At 37.9% G+C, this 27,970-nt stretch overlaps 1 protein-coding gene across 1 annotated transcript in view; it reads left to right on the top strand.

Moving 5' to 3' along the window:
• The window catches only part of MTMR12 (myotubularin related protein 12), a gene marked incomplete at its 5' end in the record, with an annotated part of 33,664 nt that extends 5,921 nt beyond the window's left edge, over positions 1–27,743 (top strand). Inside the window, 15 exons of the mRNA XM_082013779.1 lie at positions 3,006–3,060; positions 4,268–4,407; positions 6,228–6,300; positions 7,540–7,670; positions 8,322–8,415; positions 10,893–11,016; positions 12,208–12,283; positions 14,053–14,159; positions 16,665–16,789; positions 20,619–20,697; positions 22,371–22,441; positions 23,515–23,687; positions 24,433–24,600; positions 25,530–25,691; positions 26,712–27,743. Coding sequence (XP_081869905.1) covers positions 3,006–3,060; positions 4,268–4,407; positions 6,228–6,300; positions 7,540–7,670; positions 8,322–8,415; positions 10,893–11,016; positions 12,208–12,283; positions 14,053–14,159; positions 16,665–16,789; positions 20,619–20,697; positions 22,371–22,441; positions 23,515–23,687; positions 24,433–24,600; positions 25,530–25,691; positions 26,712–27,287 — 2,154 coding nt within the window. The 3' untranslated portion in view covers positions 27,288–27,743. The remainder of the gene's footprint in view (positions 1–3,005; positions 3,061–4,267; positions 4,408–6,227; positions 6,301–7,539; positions 7,671–8,321; positions 8,416–10,892; positions 11,017–12,207; positions 12,284–14,052; positions 14,160–16,664; positions 16,790–20,618; positions 20,698–22,370; positions 22,442–23,514; positions 23,688–24,432; positions 24,601–25,529; positions 25,692–26,711) is intronic.
• Positions 27,744–27,970: the final 227 nt, after the last annotated feature.

The raw sequence follows: 27,970 nt of genomic DNA, 5'->3' as shown, positions 1-27,970 counted from the left end.
AGTAAAGACTTTACAGCTGATCTTATGAACCAAATTACCTCACCATGTAAGTCAGGATAAAAGGAGTGAGTACAAACTGTATGACTGATTAAAGGGGTGCTGAGGAGCATGCATTTTAGTGTCAGCAGGCTCTTAAGCTAGTCCAGAGATCTGTGTTGCCCCCAAACTGAAATCCATTAGAAAAATTAAGTGTGAAACAGAGCAGAGATACTAGCTGAACTTGCGGGTTCCTACACAATGTGCACTGATTCATGGTGGGTTAATAACTTTTCTTCATAAAGGTCTTTGCCTTCTCTCTTAAAAGAGCAAATACAAAACGTGGCATTAATATAACATAATGTGTTTTAATATCCTCCCTTGGAATATGAGCGCAGCAGTATGGATTCTTCAGCAGTTTCTGGGTCTTTCAGTTTTGTGGATTCTTCAGCAGATTCTTCATGGCTTGCATTCCAGCTATCCCTAGTGTGTATGAATGAAAACTGTCTTTATACTCCTGTAATAATTTAAATATTGACTTCCAAATAGAACTCTTGTGGAGGCTCAGCTCTTGGAAGCTGTTGTATGTAAGAGGAGTTCTGCCTATAGTAAGCACTTAGGTGTCTGTGGGTTTCTGTCAATAAAGAGTGAAACTGGACTTTACAAACCAGTCTCTGTTTAACTGAGATCTCTATTCTGCTGTGATGCTATTTAATTAAAAATCTAATTCTTTTCAGAAGATAACCAATTAACTTGTCAACAAAACCTTGTTCAAAAATACTTGTTCAAAATTATTTGCCTCTATACACCTGTTATGGAGGCTTTATTGCATTTTAACAAATGGATGTAAGCTCAAAGTAGTTCTTTGTGGTCAATTTTTTTTTGTGCAGTGTCTGCCAACACTAGCATAAGCTGGTACTCATAGCAGTAAGTACGAACATTCAAGCAGTGTGTATACATACGCAGTAGTTATTACATGCCTTATGATATTTCCCAAAGTAAAAGTTACTGGGAAAACACCTACTTAGTATACTGCTTTACTAAGCTGTAGTAATGATTGTTGGCGTACTATTTGAGCAAACAGTGTCACATTTAGTTTCACACGAGTAGTGGTATTAGAAGGCACAGCTATGAAGGCAAAGTTTAGCTTAGAGCTACCAATGGTCAAGAGACATTTGGAAAAAGTGTGTGTATGTATTCTCTGAATGCAGCAGTGTTCAGGTTAAAGCCATGTTTGCATAGTACCTTATTTAGCTGACAAGCATGAACTTTGGTTAAAATTTACTTGTACAACATCCAGACTTAGAAGTCAAAGGAAGCAAATTGTGTTTTGCTTTTTGCATTAGCTGCCAGCTGTAGTTACAGATGTATTTCTTCATACCACCACTTTCTTTTTATAACCTTTGCCTCTTTTCAACCTGTCTTGAATGTCTCTGCTGTTCTCATGACATGGTTTCCTTGTGGTTTTAGTTCTTCTGTGCAGCTTTCAGGCTTTGATTTGTGTCTTCTGAGTGTTGAGAGCAAATGTTCATATGAATGGCAAAGGGCGATTATTTTTATGCTCTCAGGGGCTCTTGTTTCTCTGTACTTAATCCAGCAAAACTGTTATTGCTTATATCTCCTTTTGATTGCTTGCCTTGATTTGCAATATCTGACTCTGGATGCTGGTGACAAACTAAAATTAGCTTGCTTACTGCTGTGGCCCGGGGGGGGGGGGGTGTCCAGTTAACTAATGGTTTTCCACAAAGACTCCTATGCATGCGAAGTGATTCGATCTCGGAGGAGGAAGTTCTGAACTGGCTGAGCAGGAAGGGTGTAGCATGTCCTCTAGATTAATAGTCTTTCAGCTGGAGATTTTAGCCCAGCTATCAATGCCTCAAGGATAGAATAAGTGACACTGAGAATTTAATAGGTTTGTTTCGTGCAATTTGGGTCCAAACTAAAGGATATCCTGTGGTTGGTTTTACCTCTTGGCTCTGAGATTCTGAAATCACTTTCCCTGTAATCTTGGTAGTACTGTTTAAGTAACTTTTGTACTTTGATTGCAATAATAAATGTAAGAAAGTATGAAACAGATAGTGAATGATGAAGTTTGAAAAACTGTGAAGGGTACATTAGAAACATATACTGAGTCATATCACAGAATCACTAAGGTTGGAAAGGACCTTCAAGATCATCAAGTCCAACCATTAATCCAGCGCCCCTAAACCATGTCCTGAAGCGCCGCATCCACATGTTTTTTGAACACTTCCAGGGATGGCGACTCCACCTCCCTGGGCAGCCTGTTCCAATGCCTGACCACCCTCTCAGTGAAGAAATTTTTCCTAATATCCAATCTAAACCTCCCCTGGCGCAACTTGAGGCCATTTCCTCTTGTCCTATCACTAGTTACTTGGAAGAAGAGACCAACACCCTCGTCACCACAACCCCCTTTCAGGTAGTTGTAGAGAGCGATAAGGTCTCCTCTCAGCCTCTTCTTCTTCAGACTAAACAACCCCAGTTCCCTCAGCCGCTCCTCATAAGACTTGTTCTCCAAACCCCTCACCATCTTTGTTGCCCTTCTCTGGACACGCTCCAGCACCTCAACATCCTTCTTGTAGTGAGGGGCCCAAAACTGAACACATGTGGAAAAATGTGGAAAAGCTTATGAATGAACTCTCGGAGATGGTGGTGTAATATTAAGTTTATGCTTATCCATTTACATGTGCTGAGAGAACTTAAAAAGTAATGCTTTATTTCTGTCTGTTACTTATACAAATAACGCATTTCCTTTTTTGTGTTCACAACTGCATGTTAGTAACACTGTGGGTGTGAAGCCACTGACTTAATTATTTAGCTAGTAGACAACTGACCTTTAGTGGAAGGACCACACTGCAAACTTATTCTCTGTAATTTTGGAAGTTTTTTCCTTAATTTTAATTTGCCAGTTTGATAGAATGTGAGGAATTTAAAAGGATGGGTGCTGTTATTTGCAGCATGTGTTGAAGGTACAATCTTTGCAAAGTAATAATTACTCTTTCTTTCTTCAGGAGATACACATAAAAGAACCCATAGAAAAGGAAGTAAATCCTCGCCTATTACCAGGTAACTCTTGTATATTCTATTGTTAGAAATAAGTAATAAATACTGTTTACATTATTAATTTTTTAAATGTTCCCATATCTGCAGCGTATACTTATGGGATGTCAGTGTCCCAAGTAGTAAAATAGAGGTTTTAGTGTAGCAACCCACACAGATTAAAAAGTTTTAAATATCTGTATCTCCATGGGTTGTTGAAAAAATTATAAAAATTGAAATTTTTCTAGAGTACAGTATCTTCAGGTAAACATGATGTAGACAACTGTGTATACTTCAATTTGCCCTGTTTCTTAAGATATAAATTTGCGTGGTTTTTTTGTTGTTTGGGAGCTGAAGACCAAGAACTAGTGGAAACTTACTTTCTAGTTGCTTTGCTTCTACTATGAGTTACTTAGGCATTTTGATGCCTCATTCACTCTTAAGATTTTTTTAATTTACAATTCTTTCTTTTTAAAAAAGTGTTTTCCAAGATCAGGAAAGGTGACATTACTAAGATAAAATACAAGTAAAAGCTTAGAATAAACTAGCATTGGTCTGTTGGGTTTTCTGTACTTTATAGGAAAAGCCAAGAGTGTGTCTGATTATACCTATTAAAAACTGGTTTTACTTTCTTGAAGTTCAGTTTCTGCTAATTTTAAGATTAGAGCTTCATTGGCCATTATTTATGCAAACTTGTGTTTGAGAACTTCAAAATAGCCCTGGGACTTGTAAAATAAGCAACATGTCCAGTCAAAGCTATGAAAAATTAACTATGATGAACCTATAATAATCAACTGAAATGTTTTGGCATTCTTAGAGTTTAGGAATAAGGAAAATTGGAAGAGTTTTCAACTTGTTTATTGGCTGTATTAATTACTCTTCAGCAGGCTTTTTTAAAGTACACATTCATATGGTTGCTCTTTACAACTCCACACGTTGTTCTCCTACCACTTAGAGTAGGCCATAATACAGGTACCTCTGGTTACAGGATTCCTAAATGTATGCAGCTGAACAGTGTTCAGTCCATCTTGAGTAATGTTAATAACCTGGAAGGTTCTCAGTGTACTGATTCCAGGAACTGCTTCTTAGTCTTTTCATGTAACAGTGATGAAGTATCTTCAGGCATATAGTGATGAGAAGCTGCCAGGAAGTTAATGCTAAGTTTAAGGTAACAGTTGAAATAATTTAATTATAAATGTCAGTTATGTTGCAAGTCAGTGTTTCTTTTATACAGGTGAACTGCTGCTTTGTGAGGCGAACACAGTATACAAGTATATACAAGAAGACGGATCAAATCGTGGCACCTATGGGAAACTTATATGCACAAACTTCAAGATTGCTTTCCTTGATGATGATTGTGCTTCAGATGATAATGTAGGCAGACAAGTCTTCTAATTATGACCAAACAGGCTGTGGAGACCTTTACTGTCTCTGACTAATCATATCTATCCCTTATATAGGGATACAGAATGAATATAGTTATAAAAAGTTTCAATGGCTGCAGACTAATTCTAATCAGTCTGCATCTGCTTGGTCTGCGCAGATCCTTCTTCAAGCTCTAATGCCTATTTGAATAAAAATGGTGCAAGCCTGTAAGTGGTCTCTTTCCTTAGACATAGTTTATAACATTATAACTTGTGAGTTGGTAATTTTGTGAAGCTTAAGTTAAGCGTGAATTGTTTTGAAAATTAAATCAACAGTTTCTTTAAACCTGATTTCGGACTGCTTATCTAGTAGCAATTGGAAAATTGTGAATGTCAAACGTGCTTCTAATGTTGTATAATGTCCATCTTGACTTGGAGCTATGCAGCAGGATTTCAGGGCTGCACAAGACTGAGTAAGCTGATAATTCAGTGGAAATACTCTAGATAATTGTTTGGCTCAGTAAAGCTCTGAATTACTCCATTCAAAGTCAGGTGTTGACTGCAAAGATTTAAAAACCAGGTACTGTTGATCTGGCAAACATTAAAAAAGGTAAAAAGTCCCCAAATCATAGAAATTAGTTGAATTTTGTTCCCTTTGCTCAAATTGAGCAGTCAGAGGGGAATGGTAATGCCACACCTTTTTTGATGTGCTTAAGCATTTGAAACAGTCTGGTCCATTAGGTGATAAAAGTGAGTGAGACACTAGTATATGGCTCCTGAGTGCAAGGTGATCTTGACAGTGAAGAATAATGAGAAGAATATGATTTGACACACATTGATTGTAGCTGGAAATTTCTTGAGGTAAAATTTCAGGGAGTTTAAATGTTAAACTAAGGCTTCTGCAGCCAAATACGGATTTTTGGACCTTCTGGAATTAATTGGGACAAAGCTGCAGAGCCCTTTCCACAGATCACATGAGGTTTATGCTAAAGTTGGTAGTGATCATGCTAATTTCTGTTCCATCAGTAACTTTGAGTCTTGGGTTTATAACATGCCAAGTCAACTGTATTTCTCTTAACAGAAGTTCAGTATTAGCCACCTGATTCAGAGTAGTACAGACCTGGAAATAACTTGAATGAGGTTAACTCTGTTCAAAGCTCTCTTCATATAAAATGTAATTTGCTGATGTAGTGTACATCAGCCTTCTGGTAATAATATTTAACATAACAATACTTAATTGTGGCATCACTCAATTGTAATTTTTAACTCCGAACTCATGGAATGATGAAAACGCAAGGACCCCCGAATAATTTCAGGGTTGGCAGAACAGTAGGTAAGAGAACTGGGTTCTGTGTCTTCATTTTACCCAGTGATAAATCTGGCTGTTATGTTGGAATATTCTTGGGATTCTTGTTCTGTTAAGAGACTTTTGTACTTCCTGCCAGGTTCCCCTAGCAAAGAAATTTGTCATAAAAGGGCTTGGATTATATGAAGTTACTGTATTTCCTGTTTACTGCAATGATTCTAGTTTGAAAAGGGTCTCTCAATAGAACTGCATGCTTTGAAGCTATTTGAAAAGTAAAAATTCTATCTACATTTCAAGCATGGCTGAGACTTAAATAAAACAGCACATTTAATTTGTAAACTATGTCTGTGTAACCTGCATCTGTCTATATTTTAATAACTGTTCTTCAGTGTTCTGCCTTACGCAGCTTGTAAGAATAAGAAGTAATGCTGATATTAAAATAGGTACTGAATACATCCTTTACTTGTGAGAAGATGCTACTGCTTAGTAGTGTGAGATTTCTAAGAACTGTTTTCATGTTCTAGGAGCCACAATTTAAGAATAAGATCGTAGGAGAAAATGACATAACCCTGCAGTGTGTAGATCAAATCTATGGAGGTAGGTCAGCTTTCTCGTCATTTAACATGCCTCACACTGTGTGTTACAGTGCTGGTGCTCTTTGTACATGTACATCCTTTTTAGAAAACTGATAGAGTTGTCACTTTGGAAACTAGGATTGTGTAGTCTGTAAAACAGTTGCAGTTATATTTAATAATGAAATGACAAATAAGAGATCTATGAGAATCCTGTCCTATCCCTCAAGCTTGTTAAAGCTATGTTTTGATCAATTATCTTGCTGGGCCAGATGAAACAATTCCTTCAAAATGCCATGATTCAAAGCAAAGAGTGCACTGTGAAAAGTCGCCAAGAGTGGTGCAGGAGGATCTTCCAGTGTATCAACTATTTCTATAAATATGGAGGTATTCACTTCATTTGAGCAATAGCACTGCAGAGTAGTACAGGTACCAAATTCCCAAACAATACCTTTTGTTTGTCTAAGGTGACTTTGTCTTGTGAGATTCATGATGTCTTCAAAATATCAAAGGAGATAGAAAAGGAGGTTTTAATTTACAAGTAAATCGCTAAGTGTTTTGCAGCAGATCTTACAGGTGTGCCTGTATTGCTGAAAAAGGTAAATGAGAATGAGGCTGGTAATTTGTAAGTAGCGGGAAGGCTTTGTTGAGAACCCTTACTTTGGACTAGTGTTAGAGTATTTGGAGTGTTTGTGAATGGTGGTGTGGATTCGTGAGGGAGAGGACTAGGGGAAGACTAGTGGAAGACTAGTGGAGTCTGTTTATGAAATGCTGTTTAGTTTTGTACATAATAGCCTAGCTGGTGGCACTTGAAGTTGTGAAATGATACATCCTCAAACAGAAGTGAACAAAGTGCTCTCTTGGGGAATTTATGGTGGTTAAAAAAACCCACTTTTTTTTAGGAACTTAGAATGATCTCAGTTGTTTAGGGGTTTTCCCTCAGGCAAAACTACTAAATTATATTCTTTATGCATCTCAAAACCTTGAACTTACTACACAGTCAGAATGAGAACAGAAATAATCACTGAGCAGCTGGTTTGCTGCAGGTTCAGTTTCTACCTTGCAGGAAGTAGTTTGAGTGGGTTTAAAAAAAAAGTGTATTAGCATAAGAGCTTGCCAGAGTATTGTAGGGTCATTGTTTTGACTTGCTAAAAGTTTGGCTTGAACTAGTTTCTTGAGAATTTTGGAATGTCAAGCAGGGATAGCTTTATCAACTGATGGACAACGGGTTTTTTATATTTACTTAGACTTCTTAATTTTGCAGTTTATGATGAGAAAAAGAAACTTCTAACAGGACAACTGAGAAAATACCCAGAGAAGCTAATTATCTACTGTAAAGACCTTAGAGTATTTCATTTCTGCCTGAGATACACAAAAGAAGAGGAAGTGAAAAGAGTAAGTATAGTAACTTAATTTGTTTTTCTTTAAGCTTGGTCTTGGGTGTTTAGTTGTGGGGATGAGGGAAGGATGAAATTCACCCTGAGAAATGCCTTAAAGTTGAAGTGTTTTCTGATCATTCCCAACTGAGAGAGAAGGTAAGACTTTGATTTCTAGCTAACTTTATGCATTAAACATCATTATGTATAGCAGTTAAAGATCAGGTGCACTGGTGTTTTGAATAAAACTGGAGCTTGAGAGTACTACATGAAATTAGCTTCAGCGCAGGTCAACTTGTGAAGCTGTTCTGTTTGTGAAACAATTTTATTACATTTTAGACTTCAGCCTTTTTCATATGAAAGCAGTTATTTTCCTGATAACTTTGGTGCTTTTGACAGGTTAATCTGAACTAGGAGTCTTCTACCTTTATTTATATAATAAGAGTAATCTTGGAAGTTGAACAGATACAGTACTTTTCATTAAGCCAAGTAGGTATAGTGTCTTGCAGACAAGAGAAGGCTTTCTAAAAGTCAATTTTCAGCTGTTGTGGTTAGAACCTATTGAACAGTCCTGTTTAAAACTTGGAAGAGGCGGTTAAAAAAGGAATCATGTTTTTTACACTGACAGTCTTAGTCTGTGTTTGGGTGTTAATTTTTGGTCCTTTCCTAGATCGTCAGTGGTATAGTTCATCATAGCCAGACTCCTAAGCTGCTTAAACGCTTGTTTCTGTTCTCTTATGCATCAGCTGCCCCAAACAACACAGGTAAATGTTTTTCTATTTTTGTGTTGTATTTATTGTATACTGTTAGTTTTTTAACCAGTCCGGAACACTTAGTAGCTGAGTTTATGCTCATCTTATGACTCTGCCCTGCTGGCAGATAGCCTCATTTTTCTCAGATTCATTTTTCTCTTGTTATGCATTTTTGGACTTGTTGTTAAAAATCTCCCAATTGTCTACTAGTGGTTTCTGTGTCCCTCAATGGAGTTGCACAGAAATTTTCCAAGCAAGGGTAGCAGCACCATATTGAAAACTTACTGTGATCAATACATGCAAATGCTTTTCATGTGCTTCTGACTAGAGTGCTGTCATCTAGAAAATACTGTGCTTATTTTATCAATGTGCTTTTTCTGTACTATTGCAGTGAACCAAACTTCCTGCCCTAAATTCTTAAATTAATACACTTTCAGTGGCATCTGACAGAAAGTGTTTCCCTTTTTCCTCTTATTTGCAAGCAGTCTGCTTCTTCCAGGCAACTGTGAAAAAAGCATAGGTTTGCATAGCAAGATTCCAGTGGACATCTGACTTCCTCTTGTAGCTAACTTGCTACATAATCTTCCCACTTGATCAAACTTGGCTGACTAATACAGTAAGCTGTGAAATTCAACATAAGTTGAATAGTGCACTTTCTAGCATTCAATAGTTCAGACTTCAACTGAAGTAATAGCGCTGTTTTGAATTGTGAAGCTGATTCTTAATGCACCAGGAACACCCATTCCTTTCACAGAGAAAAGTTTTGATGTGTCCAATGTATTAATCGGACACTTACCAAAATATGTCATGGAATTAAGTATCATTGAGGTTAGAAGCTTCTGGAGATCATTTAGTGGTGTTCTTGTCCATCTCCCCATGTTTAGAGTAGGGTTAACTACAGAAGGCTTACCAGGGTCATGTCCAGTTTGGTTTTTAATATCTCAAGGATTGAGACTCCACAGCCTTTCTGGATAGCCTGTTTTATTATTGGACCGTCCCCATAGTGAAAGAGTTTATTATGTTTAAAAGGGATTTGCTGTAGTTCAGCTTCTGCGCATTGCCTTTTGTCATGTCACTGGATACCTCTGAGTCTAGGTCAATCTTCTTTCTCCAGACTGAAATGATCCCAGCTCTCAGTCTCTCCTCATACCAGGTGCTTAAAGACCTTTAATGTTCTTAATGGGTGTTCACTGGACTTGGTCCAGCAGGGGCCTGTGACTGTCTGGTACTGGGGAGCCCAGCAGTGGACACAACTGCAGGCATGGCCTCAGCAGTGCTGAGCTGAGAATAACGATCACCTCATTCAACCTGTAGGCAATAGTTTTCCTAATGCATCACAAGAACACGTTGTCCACCTTTGCCGCAAGGGCACATTGCTGGCTCAGGTAGTTTCTGCAGGCTTCATCTGTAACTGGTGTTTAATTTGAACTGCAAACATCAGAAAGATTGTGAGCTTTTCCAGGTAGAGACTGAGCAAATGTGGGAGAAGCCTAGTCTTTATAGCAACTTGGAAGTACTGTGCCAGAATTCTTTCATATTTTAATAACTATATGCAATAATAAATGCCTAGGTCTAATTCTTTATGAAGTTGTTACAGTATAAACTGGGTAGACTTTAGAAATAGGGTTTTATGCCTCATATGGTCTTATACTCTTAAAATCTTAACTTCTCCCTTAGAGCTCATAAATAATGTTCTTTTTCCAGCTGTAAATATTTCATCTACCTTATCCTCTTACAGTCAAGAGTTTCATCTTGCCATTGTCTCTTCTGTGGAGCTCTGTTTGGTGTCTCAGTGTTAGCTGATTGTTGCAGGATACTTAATTATGACAAGTGTCTAAAACAATTGGCTTTAGTCCATAAATCATATAGTTATTATACAGGATCTGAGGCTAAGTCAACCTGCTGTTGTAACTGTTGCTGAGGTGGTTAAATAGAAATACAGGAAACATTCTTAGTTGAAATGATTGAGACTGAATTGGTGTAATAAATCTTCTGCTCTCATCAAGTGCCTGAAATGCTCCATTCAGTGCAAAACTCCTATCCATGATGAAAGAATGAACTTTAAAAGAAATACAATATCCGAATTGCAGAAAGGCTTTTGGTATGATTGTTAATTCTACATTTAAGTCTGTATTACTAGGTGCCAGTCAGTTGCACTAGTATACAATGATATTTGCTGCACAGCATCCTGGGTTTTAGGCTGGATGTGAGGATAGCCTCAACGGTATGGAAATTCCATAAGAACTGATCAGTTTCTGTAACAAACTATTCCTGAAGTTCTTAGTTAAAGCAATATTTGACAGATGATTTGTTAAAGATCAGGCAGATGCAGTGTGTTGTACAAAGGCATTTTATCTTTGACTCAAGACTTTCTGTACACAAGAGGTTTTGCATGCTTACCTTAGTGAAAACTAACTACTTCATTTAGGAATGCTTTCATGTTAGCATTCCTGATGATCTGTAAAGTTAACATTATTGATGTCTGACAGATGGAAGAAAGCAAACTATGATGTTTGATACTCTTGAGGACTGGCGTGGTGAGTTGGAGCGGACCAAAGGGAATGTGAAATACAAAGCAGTGACTATCAATGAAGGCTACAGAGTCTCTGAAAAGTAAGCTTGCCCTGGTTAATAATGAAGTTTGGGTATACACCTCATTAAGATCTTCAAAAATTAGTGTGACCTTTGTTTGTGAGCTCTACACAGTTGTTTAGGATTTTTTTAGGATCTGGTTTCCACTTTGATTTATGGGATACTTTGACTCAGGACCTCAGGAGGTCATCTTACACAACCCCTGCTCAAGCAGGGTTATCATCAACATTAGGACAGGCTACTCAGGACCTTGCTCAGTCAAGCTCTGAGTAGCTGTAGGTGCGGAGAATACCACCTTAAAATGGAATAGAAAATATGTAGTTCTGGTACCTACGCTTTTGTCATACTTACTGGTTAGGGAGACATTTTTTCAGTCATGTACCTTTACTCTGTTAAAATTTCAAGTTACACGCACTTGAGATTCTCTGTTTTGGTTGGAGAGGACTGGGTGGCTGAAGAGTAACTGGTTTAAAGTGTATCTGCAAAATGTGGTGATGGAAGGTAAGTTGCATTGCCTTTAGCGGAAGGTTAGAGATGTACGCTTCTACCCGTTTAGCTAAGTAGTATCTATCGGTGAACCCCTTAGGTTGTGTACAAAGCTTTGTGTACTACTGTTGTTTAATAGTCAAATCCTGAAAGGTTTTACAGGCCTTGGAAACAAACACCAATTTTCAAAGAAGTCTTAACTATTTATTCTAGAGCTGTCTTGAGAGACCCAAGCTCAGGTTAGTTATTTGTTGCTTCTGTGGGCCTTAAATGTAAATAATGTTGGCCGATACTGGAAATTCATGCTGTATTAAATGATATCCTTGAATTGTGATGCAAACAGATTATAAAGCATGGAAACAGGACTAGTTATCTAATAGTACAAGAGTATCTTTTGAAACAACAAAGAGTGAGAGAACCAAGGCAGTCTTAACAATCAGTCTTATGTTGCAATTAAATGCAGTATTTAACTGCAGCCTTGGAAAGGTAGGGTAATGTTGCAGTAAAATAATGAACACCTCAGGATTGGAGGAAAATACCTTATCCAGCCAAAAATAGAGGGAGGGTGTTGAGGACAATATAATTATCTATTAGGAAGGATTATTGTAAGTGTAAGAGTGAATATAAAATTAGCATGTGGGCTAGAACACAAACCATCATCAAAAGGAGATTGGAGATTGTTCTTTGTTCAGTTTAAGTGCAAGAAACTCTTTTTTGTTATCCTAGGCTGCCTTTGTATTTTGTTGTTCCCATATGCGTTTCTGAAGAGAGTATCTTGAAATATGAAGGCAGAGGCATTCCTGTGAGTATATTTATATGGCTGAGGGTAAGAAATCTTATGGAAAAGACATAATTTCAACAAGCATTTCAGATGTTACTGCATATTTTTAGAACTTGTTTTTAACAGCTCACACACCTAGTCATCAATAGGAAGAGAAATAGATGCTGGAAGGAGAGGTGCTCAAAGTGTTCAGCATTCCCCTTAAACAGTGTGAAGCAAAATGGGGGTTCACAGCCCTCATTTACTTATATCAGATGTCTAATGTCCTGTAGTCTTCATATACTACTAGTCTGTCTATACACCAGCCTGTTTTTCATTAGATTGAGTACTGACTGGCATCTAGCTGGGGCAGGATATAGGGTTTGAAATGCTATTTGGATATTGAAGTGAAGACCATGAATGTGCAGATACAGTTGAATACCTTCAGTTGCCTAGCTTGACTACTGGTGAGTAGTATGCCCATGATGATGCAGCATTTTTTCAAATCCAAGCAGCCTAGCTGAAAAACTAGTCCTACCAGTCTCAGCAGAAAACGAAGTTAAAGATACTGTTTTGTGCCCTGTAGCAAGCTGGGTTTGGCTTCCTACCTCATACCAGAGTTCAAGAACCAGTAAGACAGCGTAGATAGAAACAAGGCGCAAAGTAACCTCACTTACGAGGTCTTGCCTTAGCTGCTGCATATCCATCAAGTTTGCCAAGAAAAACCATATTCACTTCATGCTCTGAGATTTAGTCCATGGAGGAGACAGTGCTGTACTGTCCTGCCCAGTTTGTCCTTTCAGGTAGTGAAGATCAAAATAATTTGGTTCTCTTTTTCTCAGATTGTCAACCAGACAAATTACAGTGGCTGTTACACAGAAACATAAATTATTTTTTAATTGCATCTTGCATTGTACAGAGGCCTTGTAGAACTCTTCCAATTATTTCCAAATCCTTTTTGGAGAGCTACTGTCAAAACAACTTGACCACATTAAATCAGTTTGAGATGGCAATCTTCATGATCGTGAGGTTTCTGCATCCTTCTGAGGTGCACCTCTTGGCTACTGTAAATTGGTAGCAGAACTCTTAATTTCCTGATTTGACTTGAGTAATATTCCTGATGAAAATGATTCTGACTCCCAGTTTCAGAGTGAGTTTAAAGATCAACTTGAGAGGTTCAAGCAGTAAGTGTGAGTCAATAAATTATGTGTAAAGGGAAGTAAGAAGCTTTGAGGACTGACTTGATATAAGGAATACTTGTAACTATGTGATCTGATTTAGTTGTGGAGTTCTTGTTTAATATCTTATTTCATATGCCTAGATGACTCTTTATGTGTAGCTCACATGGAGAGGCATGACTATCTATTGTGAGTTATCTCAAGGTTGAATTACAAGAAAAACACTGCTATTATCTGTATGGAGAAACTGATGGTTAACATATAAAAGTTACTTACAAGAGCCATCTTGCTGTGGCATATCTTCCAACATAATTTGGCCATAGACATTTTGATCAATTTTTTTCACCTGTGACCACTGTTGAGAAAGTAATGTTGTTATGTAATCTGACATTTTATATTTCCCTGTGCCTGTATGAAGCTTAACTTAAAACTTGCAAGTGATAACAGTGTCTTGAGGCATGTAGTTTTGGTGAGATTGTAGAAGTTTGCTTTTACTGATGGGTTTGCTGAATACACCAAAAATTCAATAAAGCACAGCATGGAGAAATTTCTGGTAATCACTCAGTCACTTAAGCAAATACGTTGTATCGGACAGTTTACCAATTTTATCACCTGGTAAATGTCTTTCTGCAGATTTGGTGTTGGTCTTGCCATAATGGTGCTGCTCTTCTCAAAATGTCTGCATTTCCCAAAGAACAGGATGACAGCACTTCACAAACGCAAAAAGCCTTCTTGGATGGGTCAGTAATAGCTATTCTGTCCACAACACTTTGCTTGGTATGGACCTTGCTTCTCTTTTTTCCATATATGCTATATCTTTAGGCTTGCACACATCAGGAAACAAGTTCTAGATCTAAAAGTAGTTTTCTGTAGTGGAATGGGTTTAAGCCCTTGGCCTAACAGCATCGGTCAGTTGTGTGGGACTGTAATATCACTGAAGGCTTATTTGTGGAAATACATATATAGATCAGATAAATCTCTGTACAGTGTGGCTTGTTATTAGGTATAGCAGCACCAAAGCCTGTAGGTCTTAAGTACAGTTAAAGATTCGTTAGTTGATGGGCTCAATTGTGTTTGGAAGTAAGTGAAGTCTAGACTCCATCTCTAAATGTGAATTTGCAAGCTGAGTTTTAAACCTCTGAAGTTTATTGTTGTCTTCTCAGAACAAGATTTGTGTTCTTAAATGACTATCTAAAGTGATCGAAAATGCCTGAGACAATCTAGCAGTTCACTACTGCTCCTTTCAGATGTGATGGCAGGCAGCGCTTTGCATCAGCAGAGTTAGGGAACTGAATTAGCTCAGAGTCTGAAAAATGGCAAAGTTAACATAAGGGGAAGATCACAGCTGCCTGGCTGAGAGTTATGGCAATGGCTTGTTGCTCTTTTGTTTTTTTCTGGCTTTTTTTAACCTGCTGGGTGTCCTGGAGAGAACTTCTCTCTTAGTGGCCAGCTGTTAGATCAGGCTAATATATACCATTCGTAGCTTCACCACTAGCTCCTTTCTCGTCATAGATGGAGAACCTGTTAATCACACAGAACTAACAGAAAATAGCTTGATAAGGCTCTTAAAACCTCTTTTGTTTTTAAAATTAATTATACTTGCATGGGAAAGGCTTTTGACCCTTCCTGCAGATCCTCTAGTGTTTTTCCCCTGAAATGGGGAAGTTTACATGACTTACAGCTCTTTGTAATGCTGTTTCATAGTGTGACAGTAAGTAGAACTAGCAGTAAGCTGTAATAATGCATCAACTGATATTGTCTCACCTCTTCTCTGTGGCCATCTGAACTTGGGGCAGCATTGGTGGTTTTCTTTGCTATGAAGTACTGGTGGTTAAACACTAATACTTAAAAATACCTACAAATTGTTCATAAGGGTGTGTTAACATGCCATTGTAATAGTTGTCTGAACTCAAGCACACAGCAGATATTTACAATTCACAGCTTCTTTTACTCAAAGTTGTTTACAGCCAAATCTTCTAGCGCAAATTGTTTACTTCAATTTGGAAGAAGTATTGTAATTGACCAATGATTGCTTTACCTCAAATCGTTCAGCTGATGCATCTTTCAGTAGGTCTAGTAACTGGCATTTCTGATGTGGACTCCTGTAGTTGTCACTTAAAGCAGGCTTCTGTGCTACAACATAAAGGAAGCAAAGTAATCTTGTCCTCTCTGGGCAAATGCCTGCAAGGCTTCACTTCTGAAGTATAAGCTAGAGCAGCTTTCCCCAATCTTGACCACAGAGGTATTTACTAAGCTGATATTCATGTGGGCTCTGGAGCCTGAATGAGAGGTGATACTTTGGGTCCAAACCTGTCATGGTTTAGCCCCAGCCAGCAACTAAGCCCCACGCAGCCGCTCGCTCAATCTCCCACGGTGGGATGGGGGAGAGAATCAGAAAAGTAAAAGTGAGGAAATTCATGGTTTGAGATAAAGACAGTTTAATAAGTAAAGCAAAAGCCGCGCACGCAAGCAGAGCAAAACAAGGACTCCATTCACCACTCCCCATGGGCAGGCAGGTGTTCAGCCGTCCCCAGGGAAGCAAGGCTCCATCACGTGTAATGGTTTCTTGGGAAGACAGATGCCATAACTCCGAATGTCTCTCCACACCTTCCTTCTTCGTCCCAACTTAACTCTACCCTGGCTGAAACCAGGACAAAACCAAAGCTTCATCTGGCCTGGTATTTTTTTGTCTCCTCCTAGAGAAAAAATTGGCAGATACGTAGAAAAGTACAAGGCAGGTATACTATCTGGTTTGAGTCCAAACTGTTTCATCTTTTACTTATGTGTTTCATGAGCAGACATGGCAGCTAAGTATCAGAATGTAATTTGGTTGGTAAAAGTCAGGAAGAATGGTGTCTGGAAGGTTTGGGTATTTCTATGCATCTCCTCTTTCTGGATTCACCTCTAAATAGCCTGCTAGTAGAGTAATTTTGGTGTGTCTAGTGAAGACAATACTACAGAAGCAGTAGGAGAAATCAAGCAATGCTTGTAATTTTCATAACTGCACAAATACCAATTTATGAGTGTAACAGTTGAGAGAAGCAAAACTAGTCATAAGCTTGTAAGCCAGCTTCCAGCCAGTATTTAAAAATGCATGGAGGCCATTAGCTTTCCAGGGCGTGTATCTTTTCATCTTACAGCTGTTTCCCAAACCATGCCTATTAACTTTGTCTTCAGTGATAAAAGCTGGTGCATTATTTGACTTGTGAAGCAGAAGGCTTTAATCTCTTGATGATTTGATTTAGAATCTATAAGACAATTAGCAAACCTCCGTATGAACTCCTGAAGACGGACGACTTGTCAAGCAGCCTTCCATCTCTGCAAGATATCCAGACTGCATACACAAGATTTAAACAGCTGTTTTTGATAGGTAAGTCGAATTTTAGTCTTTTTTCTCTGAAGTGACTGAGCTGCAAAGCATGACAGTGCTGTTTTACATCTCATCAATACAGTCCTTTTCTTGATTGGTGTCTTGCTTTTGACAGTGGTTAGAAGCAGACTTTTAAACATGTAACTGAAGACTGTGCTTATGACTGTGTTAATGGATATTTGTAGTTCTTAGACTTGCTACCTCTTGTTAAGCAGTCTCATTATCTGAAAATTACTTTTAAAGAGTGACTGTAGAGTTTAAATGTTAGTTGGATTCAAAGTTGTGGGAGAGATTTTAGAATCTTCTGTGGTCCATTGAAATTGAACGTTAAATGCTAACCTTTTAAGCCTTTGTGCTATGTCAAGAGTTGAAACGAAATGCTAATTAATTTTTGCCTTAGCTTTTGTTACAAACTAGTCACACCTCAGAACATTAAGTGTGAGCTTGCTTAAAATTCTGCCACTCTGGCTGTAGGTCTATATGTGATTACTGTAGATAGTAAGTCCACTTGAAAGGAGTAAAAATGGGAGCCATGTGAAAGTATAATCTAGGCTTTCAGACTCTTTACTGGGGCTCCTTAACTATTTTGCTGTCATGAAACAGTACTTCGACCTCACCTCTTGGCATGAAAAACTGTTCAGTGTGCCATTGGACCATTTTGGACAGTGGGTCTTCTACAAGATAAGGAGGGTAAATGTTGCAATAACCTCTGTCTGGTGACTTGCTGAACACTGGGGCCATTCACATATGGCTATTGATGTTGGACATGATGGATCTGATAACCACTGAGGAGCTGTGTATTTGCAGTGTAGCCTACAGACAGTATCCAAGTCCTCTTGGTTTTATACATGGAATTTAGCTGGTAAATTGTTATTGATTACAAATTAGTATGAATGGTTTCTGATAAATATGTAGTAAAGATTTCAGTGATATTCTGAAGAAAAGCTTAAGGTGTGAGGTATTTGGCAGAGTTTCACGTTGAAGATTTTGTTTAGAATACACTGTCAAATCCACAGTGGATCTTTCATACTACTTAGGAGCTAAAAATAATTACCTATATTTTCAGGTAGTTTCTGGTAATTTACCCTCCTATAGGAAAAAGGCCAAAGCTTGAATTTAAGTCATACAACATCCCTCAGGAAATATTGCATATTTCAGTAGTGTCATTGTAGCATTGTCTTACATTTCTTTAAAATCATAGAAGAGTTTGGGTTGGAAGGGAACATTAAAGGTCATCTAGTCCAACCCCCCTGCAATGAGCAGGAACAGCTTCACCTAGGTCAGGTTGCTCAGAGCCCTATCCATGACCTGAATATTTCCAGGGATGGGGCATCTACCACCTCTCTGGGCAACCTGGGCCGGTGTTTCACCAGCCTCATTGTCAAAAATTGCTTCCTTATATCCAGTCTAAATCTACCCTCTTTTAGTTTAAAACCATTACCCCTTGTCCTGTCGCTACAGGCCCTGCTAAAAAGTCTGTCCCCATCTTTCTTCTAAGCTCCCTTTCAGTACTGGCAGGCTGCAATAAGGTCTCCCCAGAGCCTTCTCTTCTCCAGGCTGAACAACCCCAACTCTCTCAGCCTTTCTTCATCTTACAGGAATTTACTATCTTAGTACTGTTTTTCAAAGTCTTAACACATTAACCATTATTTTTGTTCGTATGTGCCTAGTTAAATTGATTGGGGTAAATTCCTGAAATTTGGGTAAATTTCCTGAACACATGCTAAAACTAAAGTTTCAGTTATAAAAATCCTAATTAAGCAAAGCAGAAACCACAGTAGTAGGTAGCTGCTTGAAAGAAGATTTTGACGGGGAAAGCTTGGATCCTCTTAAACTGGTTGTCTTATTGGAAATGTTGCAAAGGTAGATGCTGGCTTTACTAGACTGCTCACAAATCTTGTTTTATGGCACTTCCCCATGTACCATAAATGAGACTTTGAACACTTCAGTTCTCAAGTCCCAGAGGAGTATTTCTCATTGTCCTAGAATATAGGGAGGAAGAGAAAGCTTGCTCACTATTGTGATGTTACTAAGCAAAATACCTTGATTAAGGGGAGAAACAAGCTGCAAATGTTTTCTTGTGCCTTTAAAAAGAAGTTCCTGTTTTGACTTGGAGATGACTTTGGGGGAGAACTGCCAGACCAAGCAATTGTTTGCAGAGGCCTGCATACAGGTGGTCAAGTCTAACTGTGGTTGAGTGTGACTGAACAAAACAAACAGCCACACTTAATATGGCTACTCAGGTTTTTGGAGAAAGTCTTCTACACTATCCATAATGTAAAAGAACTAAAGAAGACTTCAGTATGGAATATAAATGTTATCGCTATTGATGAAAGCCCATTACTGTACAGGAAAAAGACAGAAGTCCCTTTTTCTTGGCATCATCTTTTTTGTGGTTTTGAAGGACTAGAAATTGGTACTATAATTTTGCCTTGATTCAGAATGGGCAGGTTTTTCAAATAGCAATGTCAGGCTAAATGAAACATGAGATTTGAGTGCAAGGGAATATTCTAAAACTCAGATGGAAAGAGGGTGAACTGAGGAGTAAAAGGTACCTTACTTGAAGTACTGTAATGACATACTTAAAAGGGCATCATACTTAAAGTTTGGAATTGAATTTGAAGATGTTAATCAGAAAAGACTGGAGAAACCTACATCTAATGTGAACAGAACTGACTAGGGAGCTTTGAGGATGCATGCTAATGCTTATTTTGTGGCGAACTAGTTTCTATGGCTAGGGTGAAATGCATTAGGGAAAGAAAGATTTTAAAATTGTTTTTAATGTGTAATGAACAGAATGAGAGGCACAAGCAGGCATGGAGGCATAACAGCTACAGGAACAAAGTAGATAAATGCCTGTGTACTTGAGGATCATAGATGCAAGCTGCAGGAAACAAGACAGAAGTGAGTATGAATTGGAAGTAAACATGGGAAGCATATTGGAGAGACTTTGGGAGGTGAAAAGCAGTTATACAGAAACATGCAAAACTGAAGCTTTTGGGGGGAGAGTAAGGAAGGGAGGAAGTGTGATGTATCTCAGTTGTTTCTCAGTAGTAGAACTGTCATAGACCTTGGGCCTCAAGGTTTGTGTCTTATGCAGGAAAGGTAATCTCTTCTGGTTTTAATTGAATTGAATGCTCTCACCTTGAGAGCTTTCCAGTTTCTGAATGTTGGCTTTGGTAGAAATAAAAGCAATAGAGGTTTAGGTTGTATTTAACCAGCTACAGAAATCCTAATGAAATTCATCGAGTTTAAAGAATTTGTGGTATTGCGCTTGGCCTCCTGAATTATCTTAGCTATTCCCTTTTTCATGTATTTTAATGCCTAAACAGTGAAAACTGTTTACAACCTTTTTCAGGTAGTCTTACATCCCATAAATTTGTGTAATCCCCTTCTAAAACCCATTTGTGTTTCTGGCTCTAATGGTAATGACTTTCAAAACCCAGCCTCCTTATGTTAAGTTTTATGTAGATCATGCTTTAAAGTCAAGGCAACTGGAAGTTGGAAGAACCATCTCTGAATTAAACTTCTTTTCTTTTCTTTTCCCATTTTGTCAACAGGTTTATTTACTTGGTTTGGTTACTATGAACCTACAGCGTTTTTTTCTAAAAGCCTATGGTGCTGTAAAACTTCACCGGTGATTGTAGGATTACTTTATTTCCTCATTTAGTATAGGGTGTTGACTTTGACAGTGATTAGAATTTACTGACTCCTTAGTATCAGTTCTTTTATAACAGTTCATAACTGAAGAGTAATACAAAGGATGGCTGTTAATTAGCTCTACATATATGTGAACAGAACAATTTTTTGTTTTGTTTTGTTTTTGCAGATAACAGTACAGACTTCTGGGCAACTGATGTGAAATGGTTTTCATTACTGGAGAGCACAAACTGGCTAGAGATAATCAGGTTTGCTATATCTGTAACTTTCTGGGTTTCAAACTGTTGTTAAGTCCATTTGTAGTGGGTTTTCTAGCTAGTTTTTTTTGAGATATGACTACATTCTTCATCTCCAGTAGGAAAGAAAATTAAGACAGACTTATGGTCTCCTTATTTTTGTAATTTGAGACTGTATTTTTACAGTGCAGGCTTGTGTTAAGTCTCCCACGTTAAAGGATGTGAGAAGCAGCAGATCATTCCAATTACAACTCTTCCAGCAAACCTATTAAAACTTAAAGATCCAGTAAATTCCCTCCTTCACTTAGTCACCTCCTTTCCAAACTGAAGAATCCTATTTGTTTCTTGCATGAAACCTATTCCATGTCTCTGACTAGCCTTGCCGTTCTTCTCTGTACTCTCTACTTCTGTAATATCCTTTAGGACGGGATGAACTGCAGTATTCAAGATGTTAGCCCACCAAAGATTTATAAAATGACAGTTGTTCTCAGTTTTGTCCCCTTCCTCTCCTGATTGTTCCTCAAGTTCTTTTTTCTTCTCTCAGCAGTCCACAGTGAGTAAGTGTTGGAATGGTGTTGGCTACCTTAAGGCTTGTTACAGTGCAATGCTGAGGGATTTTGTTTTCAGTGTTATTTTGTACTAGCTCTATTGTCTGCCAGTTTATTCTGTGATCAGCTTGTTACCATGAAGTGTTTCTGCAGTCTTCTGCAGTGAGCTTCAGTTCTTTCTAGTCTTAATAACAATCAATAAATATTGATAGTTATCAATTCCTTAATTCAGAATTTAAATGTATGCTTAATGAGAGGATCTAGTGAAGATCATATGTTGAGAAATGCATTGATATAACCAAGATTACAAGTAGTTTAAAGTAAGTGCCAGCCCAAGCTCTTACCCTTACATTGTTTTAAGACTGGTCATTTCCATTCTTGGATCCAGTTGCTTCCTAGATCAGCCTGTTCTTGGCTCTTGTGGTTAGGAATGTCTTCTCAGCTATTCCAGATGCTAGAACAAAGAATCTGAGAACTCCACACTTACAAAATAAACTGTCAGCTTCTATTAGTGATGTAAGCAGTTGCAAGAATCCTAATTTGTGTGTAAACTTTCGCTGAAAATAACCAACTCTATGAAGAGTTGGGTCTAGAAGCCAACAGCATTGCATCTGGTTTTATGTGATCTTTTAATTCCACTCAGTTTTCCTTGTGTAATGATAATCGTGAATAAGTTTTGTCTGCATGTTAACAAGATCTGATTACTGATCCTTCCCTCTGCCTCTTACAACCAGATTCTGGGAGAAATGTAGTGTGTAGTAGATCAGAACATAAGTGTGGTGATGACTCTTTCCAGGGTAAAGATCTGGCTCTCAGCAATTGTAATACTTTAGTTAGTTAGTATGTGTGTGAGTGATAGCTGCTATTGATCCAGAATAAAGTATTGTATTGCAGATACACAAAGATGATAACTGGAAATGCATGACCAGTGGCCAAATAAAGATGGCCTCTTGAAAGCTTACTCTTGAGGCTAAATACTTCTTTTACACAAGTTGAGCATGGTTTTTGTTGTGTTAAAGGACTAGCCAAGTTTCAGTAGTATGATATTCTAACCCCTTTTAGGGGAAACTAATATAAGAAACTTAATTATAAAAATGTTATGAAAATGTTCACTTATCTTTTCCTGTACCACAACAGGCGAGTCTTGAAGAAAGCAATAGAAGTTGCTGAGTGTCTGGAAAGACAGCACACAAATGTTCTCCTTATAGGTAAGAATTTAATGAGATTATTTTATGTTTTTTAAAATTTCTTTTTAATTTCTTTAGATGTAGCTTAAGCTGTAAGTTTACAATTACTGTAGAGGCAGATAAAATTCATAGAGTACTCAAAGTACCAGAAACCTAAATCTCTCAAGCCTGGAAGTGCTTCCTGTAGTTAAAAAAGACATGGTAAGCATAGTTCCAGGCTAAGAGAAAGATGTTGTGAATGAGAAAGCTGCTGATAATTGGCATGAGTTGTGCTACCTCTTGTTTATATGTTCCTGTTTCCTAACTGATTTTATTAAAGATCGCCCAGACTTTTTGCTCTGCTTTAAGGGGAAGGGGGAATGGGGGTGGTGGGGCACCTACACAAAGAACGTGGAGCATGAAAACTGTCGAAAAGGATGTTTTTATGTTCTAGATACACACTGAATACTATGGAGTCTCTTTAATAAAGGTACATGAAAGACTATGCTTGTTGTACACACCTTGAGCACTTTGTTTTCCTAAGTTGAGTAAAGTAGTGACATGTAAACCCAAACTCAATGTTAACCATTAAGCTATTTTTGGATTAGTAATTTAATTGTTTTTTTCCACACACTTCATTTGAGAAACCTAGCATGGGGAAGAGATGTTTCTAGAAGGCACCTGAAGGGTGAAGAATGCCTGTTGCAGCAGGAGGCAATTTCACACTTTGTAAAAAAGATGCATGCATTATAGGAAGGGTAAGGGCAGATATCTGGCCTGGTAACATAGGACAGGAGGGACAGTGTGTGCATTGTGGGAGACTGAAGGATGTAGGCATCAAAGTTACAGTATTAAAAGCTTGGGTTGTGTAGGTTTTATTGTCAAAGTATTACCCTAGTACAAGTGTAAAAGAAACCTCACCTTTTTACAAAGGGAAGTACTGGAAACATGGATTAACTTCTGTCTGATGGTATAACATGTGCAAGAAATTGTGTGCTTCTCTGATCTTGAAATACAGTTTTGGTTATTTATGTGAAGCTAGCCATACTTTGCTTTCTTACCCAGAGTTTTAGGAATGGCTTAGTAGACAATGTGGTTTCTGTTCTCTTCTGTAGAAGAGAGTGCTACTGATCTGTGCTGTGTAATCTCTAGTCTGGTTCAAGTGATGATGGATTCTTACAGCAGAACAAAGTCAGGGTTTCAGAGCCTTATTCAGAAGGAGTGGGTAATTGGAGGACATTGTTTTTTGGATCGTTGTAACCACTTACACAAAAGTGACAAAGAGGAGGTATGATTTTTTTTTTATTACTTTCCTTACTTGCTATTTAAAAGTTTCCTCAGCATAAGGGATTTAGATGTCAGTCCAGAAGTTCTAATTACTCTGTGGATCTTTAGTTTTATATTTTGTTCTATGGGTTGATGTTTTGTACAGTGTTGCTATGTTTGCTGTTCAGAGTTCAGCAATGTCTTTATAACTAAAAGGAGTAAATACAGAATTTCCCATTCAATCTTGGATTCTTTTGAAAGACATGTATCTCATGTCCTCTTAAACTCTGATAAATGGTAGTAGTGTCCATAGAAATAACTCAAGTGAATTGTATGTTCTTGTCACATCTAGAGCTTAATTTTATACTGTCTTGGTAAATGTTGCAGTCTCACATCATCTCCATTTTTGTTTATAATTTGGGAATAGATCAGATTCCTGTACAGAATGGGAGTCATAAGTGTAAACAAACTCATTCTGATCAAGAACTGTTATAAACTAGTTTTGCTTTGCTAGCTTTAACAGGCTGCATAGCAGCAACTTTCATAGCAAGTTAATATGTGCAAAGTCAGTTTAGAAACCGTTCATCTCTTCTGTCAACAGTTGGCTCAGATGATGCTTCAGAGTTCAGCCAAAGTTATATGCAATCATTCTGTAGTTAATCTTTCTTTAAGATTTGTATTTGGAGACACTAAATAGTATAAAATAAATTGGCTGCATGGTGGAACGTATATTTTTCTGAAACTGATGCACTATTTTCTTTACTTAGGCTCCTGTTTTTCTGCTCCTGTTAAATTGTGTTTGGCAGTTGGTACAACAGTATCCTCCAGCATTTGAATTCACAGAAACTTACTTAACTGTCTTGTCTGACAGCCTCTATGTGCCTATTTTTAGCACTTTCTTCTTCAACTCACAACATCAAAAAGACACTAATATGGTAAGGGTTTGGTTTTTTGTGGATGCAATGCTTTGGAGAAAAGGTTTGACCAACAAATGAGGAACACTCAAAAAAAAGGTTCCCTAGCAGCACATTTTTCCATACTGACTTGAAGGGTGGTGCCTTAAAACGTGAATGAGTGCAACTTTGGGTGTAAGGAGTCAAGTTCCAGACTTAGGAGTTCATGATGACAAAAGGAAAGTAACTCAGGAATATATTACTTCTAGTGTGTGGCTATGGGTTCATGTTTATTGCTTTCCAATGAAAATGGAGCTTCTTAACCTAAGAGGAATATCCTGCTTACCTTCAGAATAAGTTATCTACAAAACTATTGTACAGTATATTCTGTTCTATTCCAAAATCAGTATTTCCTGAATGTCAATTTATGTTTGGTTAGTGCTTTTCTCTAGCCTAAGAAGCTGGAAGCAATGGAAGTATCCTCTGCAAGGCTGTACAGAGACTAAAAAAAGTGAATATCATTGTCTTGCATATAAATAATGCATTAATTATAAAACTTAAACTGGTAGAGCTGCATAACTGCAGTTAACTTTTGAAGGTTGGAGAGGTTTATTCCACTGTCCTAACATGCCCCCTGCATTTGAAGAATTCCAAGTGTCTATCTCCTACCTAATTTTAAAAACTTTTTTCCCTCAGATCATTTAATCTTATTTTCAACTGTGAAAAGACACTTTCTTGGTGCTAACTGCTCTGTTGAAATGACATACTCTCTGAAGTTAGAGAATAATATATAGATAGCCTTTTGTTGCTATACTCGCATCTAATAATGTTCAGCTATTAAATACATAGAAGTTACGAGTGTTGTTGCAACTCTGTGGCCTCTTCTATGAAAAACCAGTTTCTTCATTTCACCTTGACTTGGTCAGAATTCCTTTCTAGCAGTATTAATTGTGACCTGTTTGCTTTGGCAGAGTGGTGAAAGCCTCAAGACAGAAAGCGGTCCTTTCAGATTTCTTACTGTGTGGGACTGGTCTGTGCAGTTTGACCCCAAGGCCCAGGCTTTCCTGAACAACCCTCTTTATGCAGAGAAGCCAAAACCAGAAAAAAGTCAACGGAAGACTGCACGATTCAAAGTAAGATATGTGTTGCTTAACTATTTTTTTAAATTATAAAAATACTTGCACAACTCATGCTTCAAATGTACTTACAGGGGAAGTATTGGTGCAAAGTTTTTTTTACTTGACAAAATACATGTACACCTCAGGCTCACCTGGATCTTAAGAATACAGTTTGCACCCACCGCAGTTATAAATCACTGTTTTATGGTTCCTGTGCATAGCTGTGAACTTCTAAGTTTTTTCTTCATACCTTTGTGCAAGTGTAGTGATAACTTGTGGGACTTAACATCCAGCTGAGTTACACTGACATGTTTGAAGTCAGTTTATTTTGTTGTTCCATGGAGTATGTCACTGAAATACATAACAAGTTTATAATTGCCTATATAATTTTGTCTGAGTGTAATTGGAGCATGTGCGTGCCCTTGGAGGGGGACCAACAACAAAAACTGTCTGGGGTATGGAGGATTGTGGGTGGACCACCTCATTACTGGAAAGTAGCACAGATTCAGTAAGAAAAGTTTGTTTGGAGTAGCCTCTTTCAATTGTAATATCCCTGTTAGTTAAATTCTGTTCTGTAGAATCTGCATTCTCAAGTGAGACAGTGTCAGTATGATCCACAGCATTAGCTAGAGAACTCCTATGTGGTGGGATGCAATTCGGAACCACTAGATAAAAACTTCTCAATCAAGTGCACTTTGATTTGTGTGGCTAGCTGAAACTAAACATGGAAGCCTAATACTTGAATGTATGCAAAGAATTCTCCTTTTTCAAAAGAAAATGCTGTATTTAGTGCTACTTCATTGGTATAGTTACAGTGCAGGGAAGGTATCTGGGAATACTAAGTATGCTGTGTGAAGTATTTGGTTGTAGCCATTTAAGAGTAACAGTCGTAGACTATAGGAAAGCAGTGTCTGTGTTTAAGTGACTTTGCTTGTATTTTCTCAATACCAGTTCTTTTTTTCTTCCTCTTAAGATGTTTTCTAAAGTCCCATCAATATTTATCTCTGTATATTTTTCTTTTCTTTCCTCTTAAAGCATCAAAGGCAACTTTCTTTGCCATTGACACAAACAAAATCTTCCACGAAGAGAGGATTTTTCAGGGAGGAAACGGATCATTTAATTAAAAACCTTCTGGGTAAAAGAATTGGCAAGTTCATAAATTCTTCAGATGAACCTCCTAATAGCTTCAGGGAATTTTATGATAGCTGGCGTAGGAAACCTGTTGACTATCATGGTCTTCTGTTACCTTGCATCGATGGTCCTGAAATCAAGGTCTGGGCACAACGGTATTTACGATGGATACCTGAAGCCCAGCTTCATGGTGGAGGCACAATAGCTACAGCTGCCAAGATTTTGGACTTGATGGAGGAAGTGCAAAGCTTGCAGGTAAAAATGGATGAAGAACATAGTCAAGTTATTTCTGGAGGTGTACATTCTGTTCCAATGCAGAGAAATTCTGCCCGTTTGTCATCCTTGTTTCCATTTGCTTTACTTCAGAGACAGTCTTTCAAACCAGCTTTACCCACCAGCACCTGGAAAGACTTGGAAGATGAAGATGACTTGGTCAAGAGGGATGATGAATTTGTTGATCTAAGTGGTGATATGTCCTAAAGTGTGTATAAACTCAAGTATGAATTGTATGTGGCTAAGCTCCCAAGTTTTACATGTTGTGCTGTATCCTCATATAAGGAACTCACTCAAGCATCTGCAGCCTGTTTTATGGGTTTGTGGGGTTTTAAAAAAAAAAAAACCAACAACAAACTTTGTTGGAAAGAACTAGTTACCATGATTAATAATCTTATTTTGAACTTCCATTTCACTCTTAACAGTATTTATTACAGAAACACATTTTTAAGATAGGTGTAATAAAACCAGAAGTCTAGGCTAGAGTAGCTCTATAGCCACTTTGTTAAAAAAAAAACTAAACACACCCGTTATTTTCTGATGTGAAGGTGGAATACTAAATATATACAGCAACAATCATTTTTAATATAACACCTCTTCCACTTACGCTAAAGAAATACTAGGATTGGAAGTACTATGACTAGAAATTGCATCCCCCCCAAAAAAAAAGGAGAAGGGGCAACTAAATGTGCATTCACAAATAAGCTTTTTACAGCTGAGGAATAAACTTATGCTCAGCTGGGGTTTTCTGTCTACTGTGACGTCAACTGAAGTCATGTGCTTGTCAACCTCATTTTTTCTGATAGTGTTCATCTTTGGCTTGCAGCACTTCACCTTTTGTGGTATTATAATAGTAGCTTGACTGTGTGTGCACTTAGCTTAAGGATCAG

This window comes from Phaethon aethereus (assembly GCF_964289735.1).
Source record: "Phaethon aethereus genome assembly, chromosome: Z".
NCBI classification, from domain to species: Eukaryota; Metazoa; Chordata; class Aves; order Phaethontiformes; family Phaethontidae; genus Phaethon; species Phaethon aethereus.
Note: the sequence above shows the minus strand (reverse complement) of the source record. Positions and strands in the feature narration are given on the sequence as shown.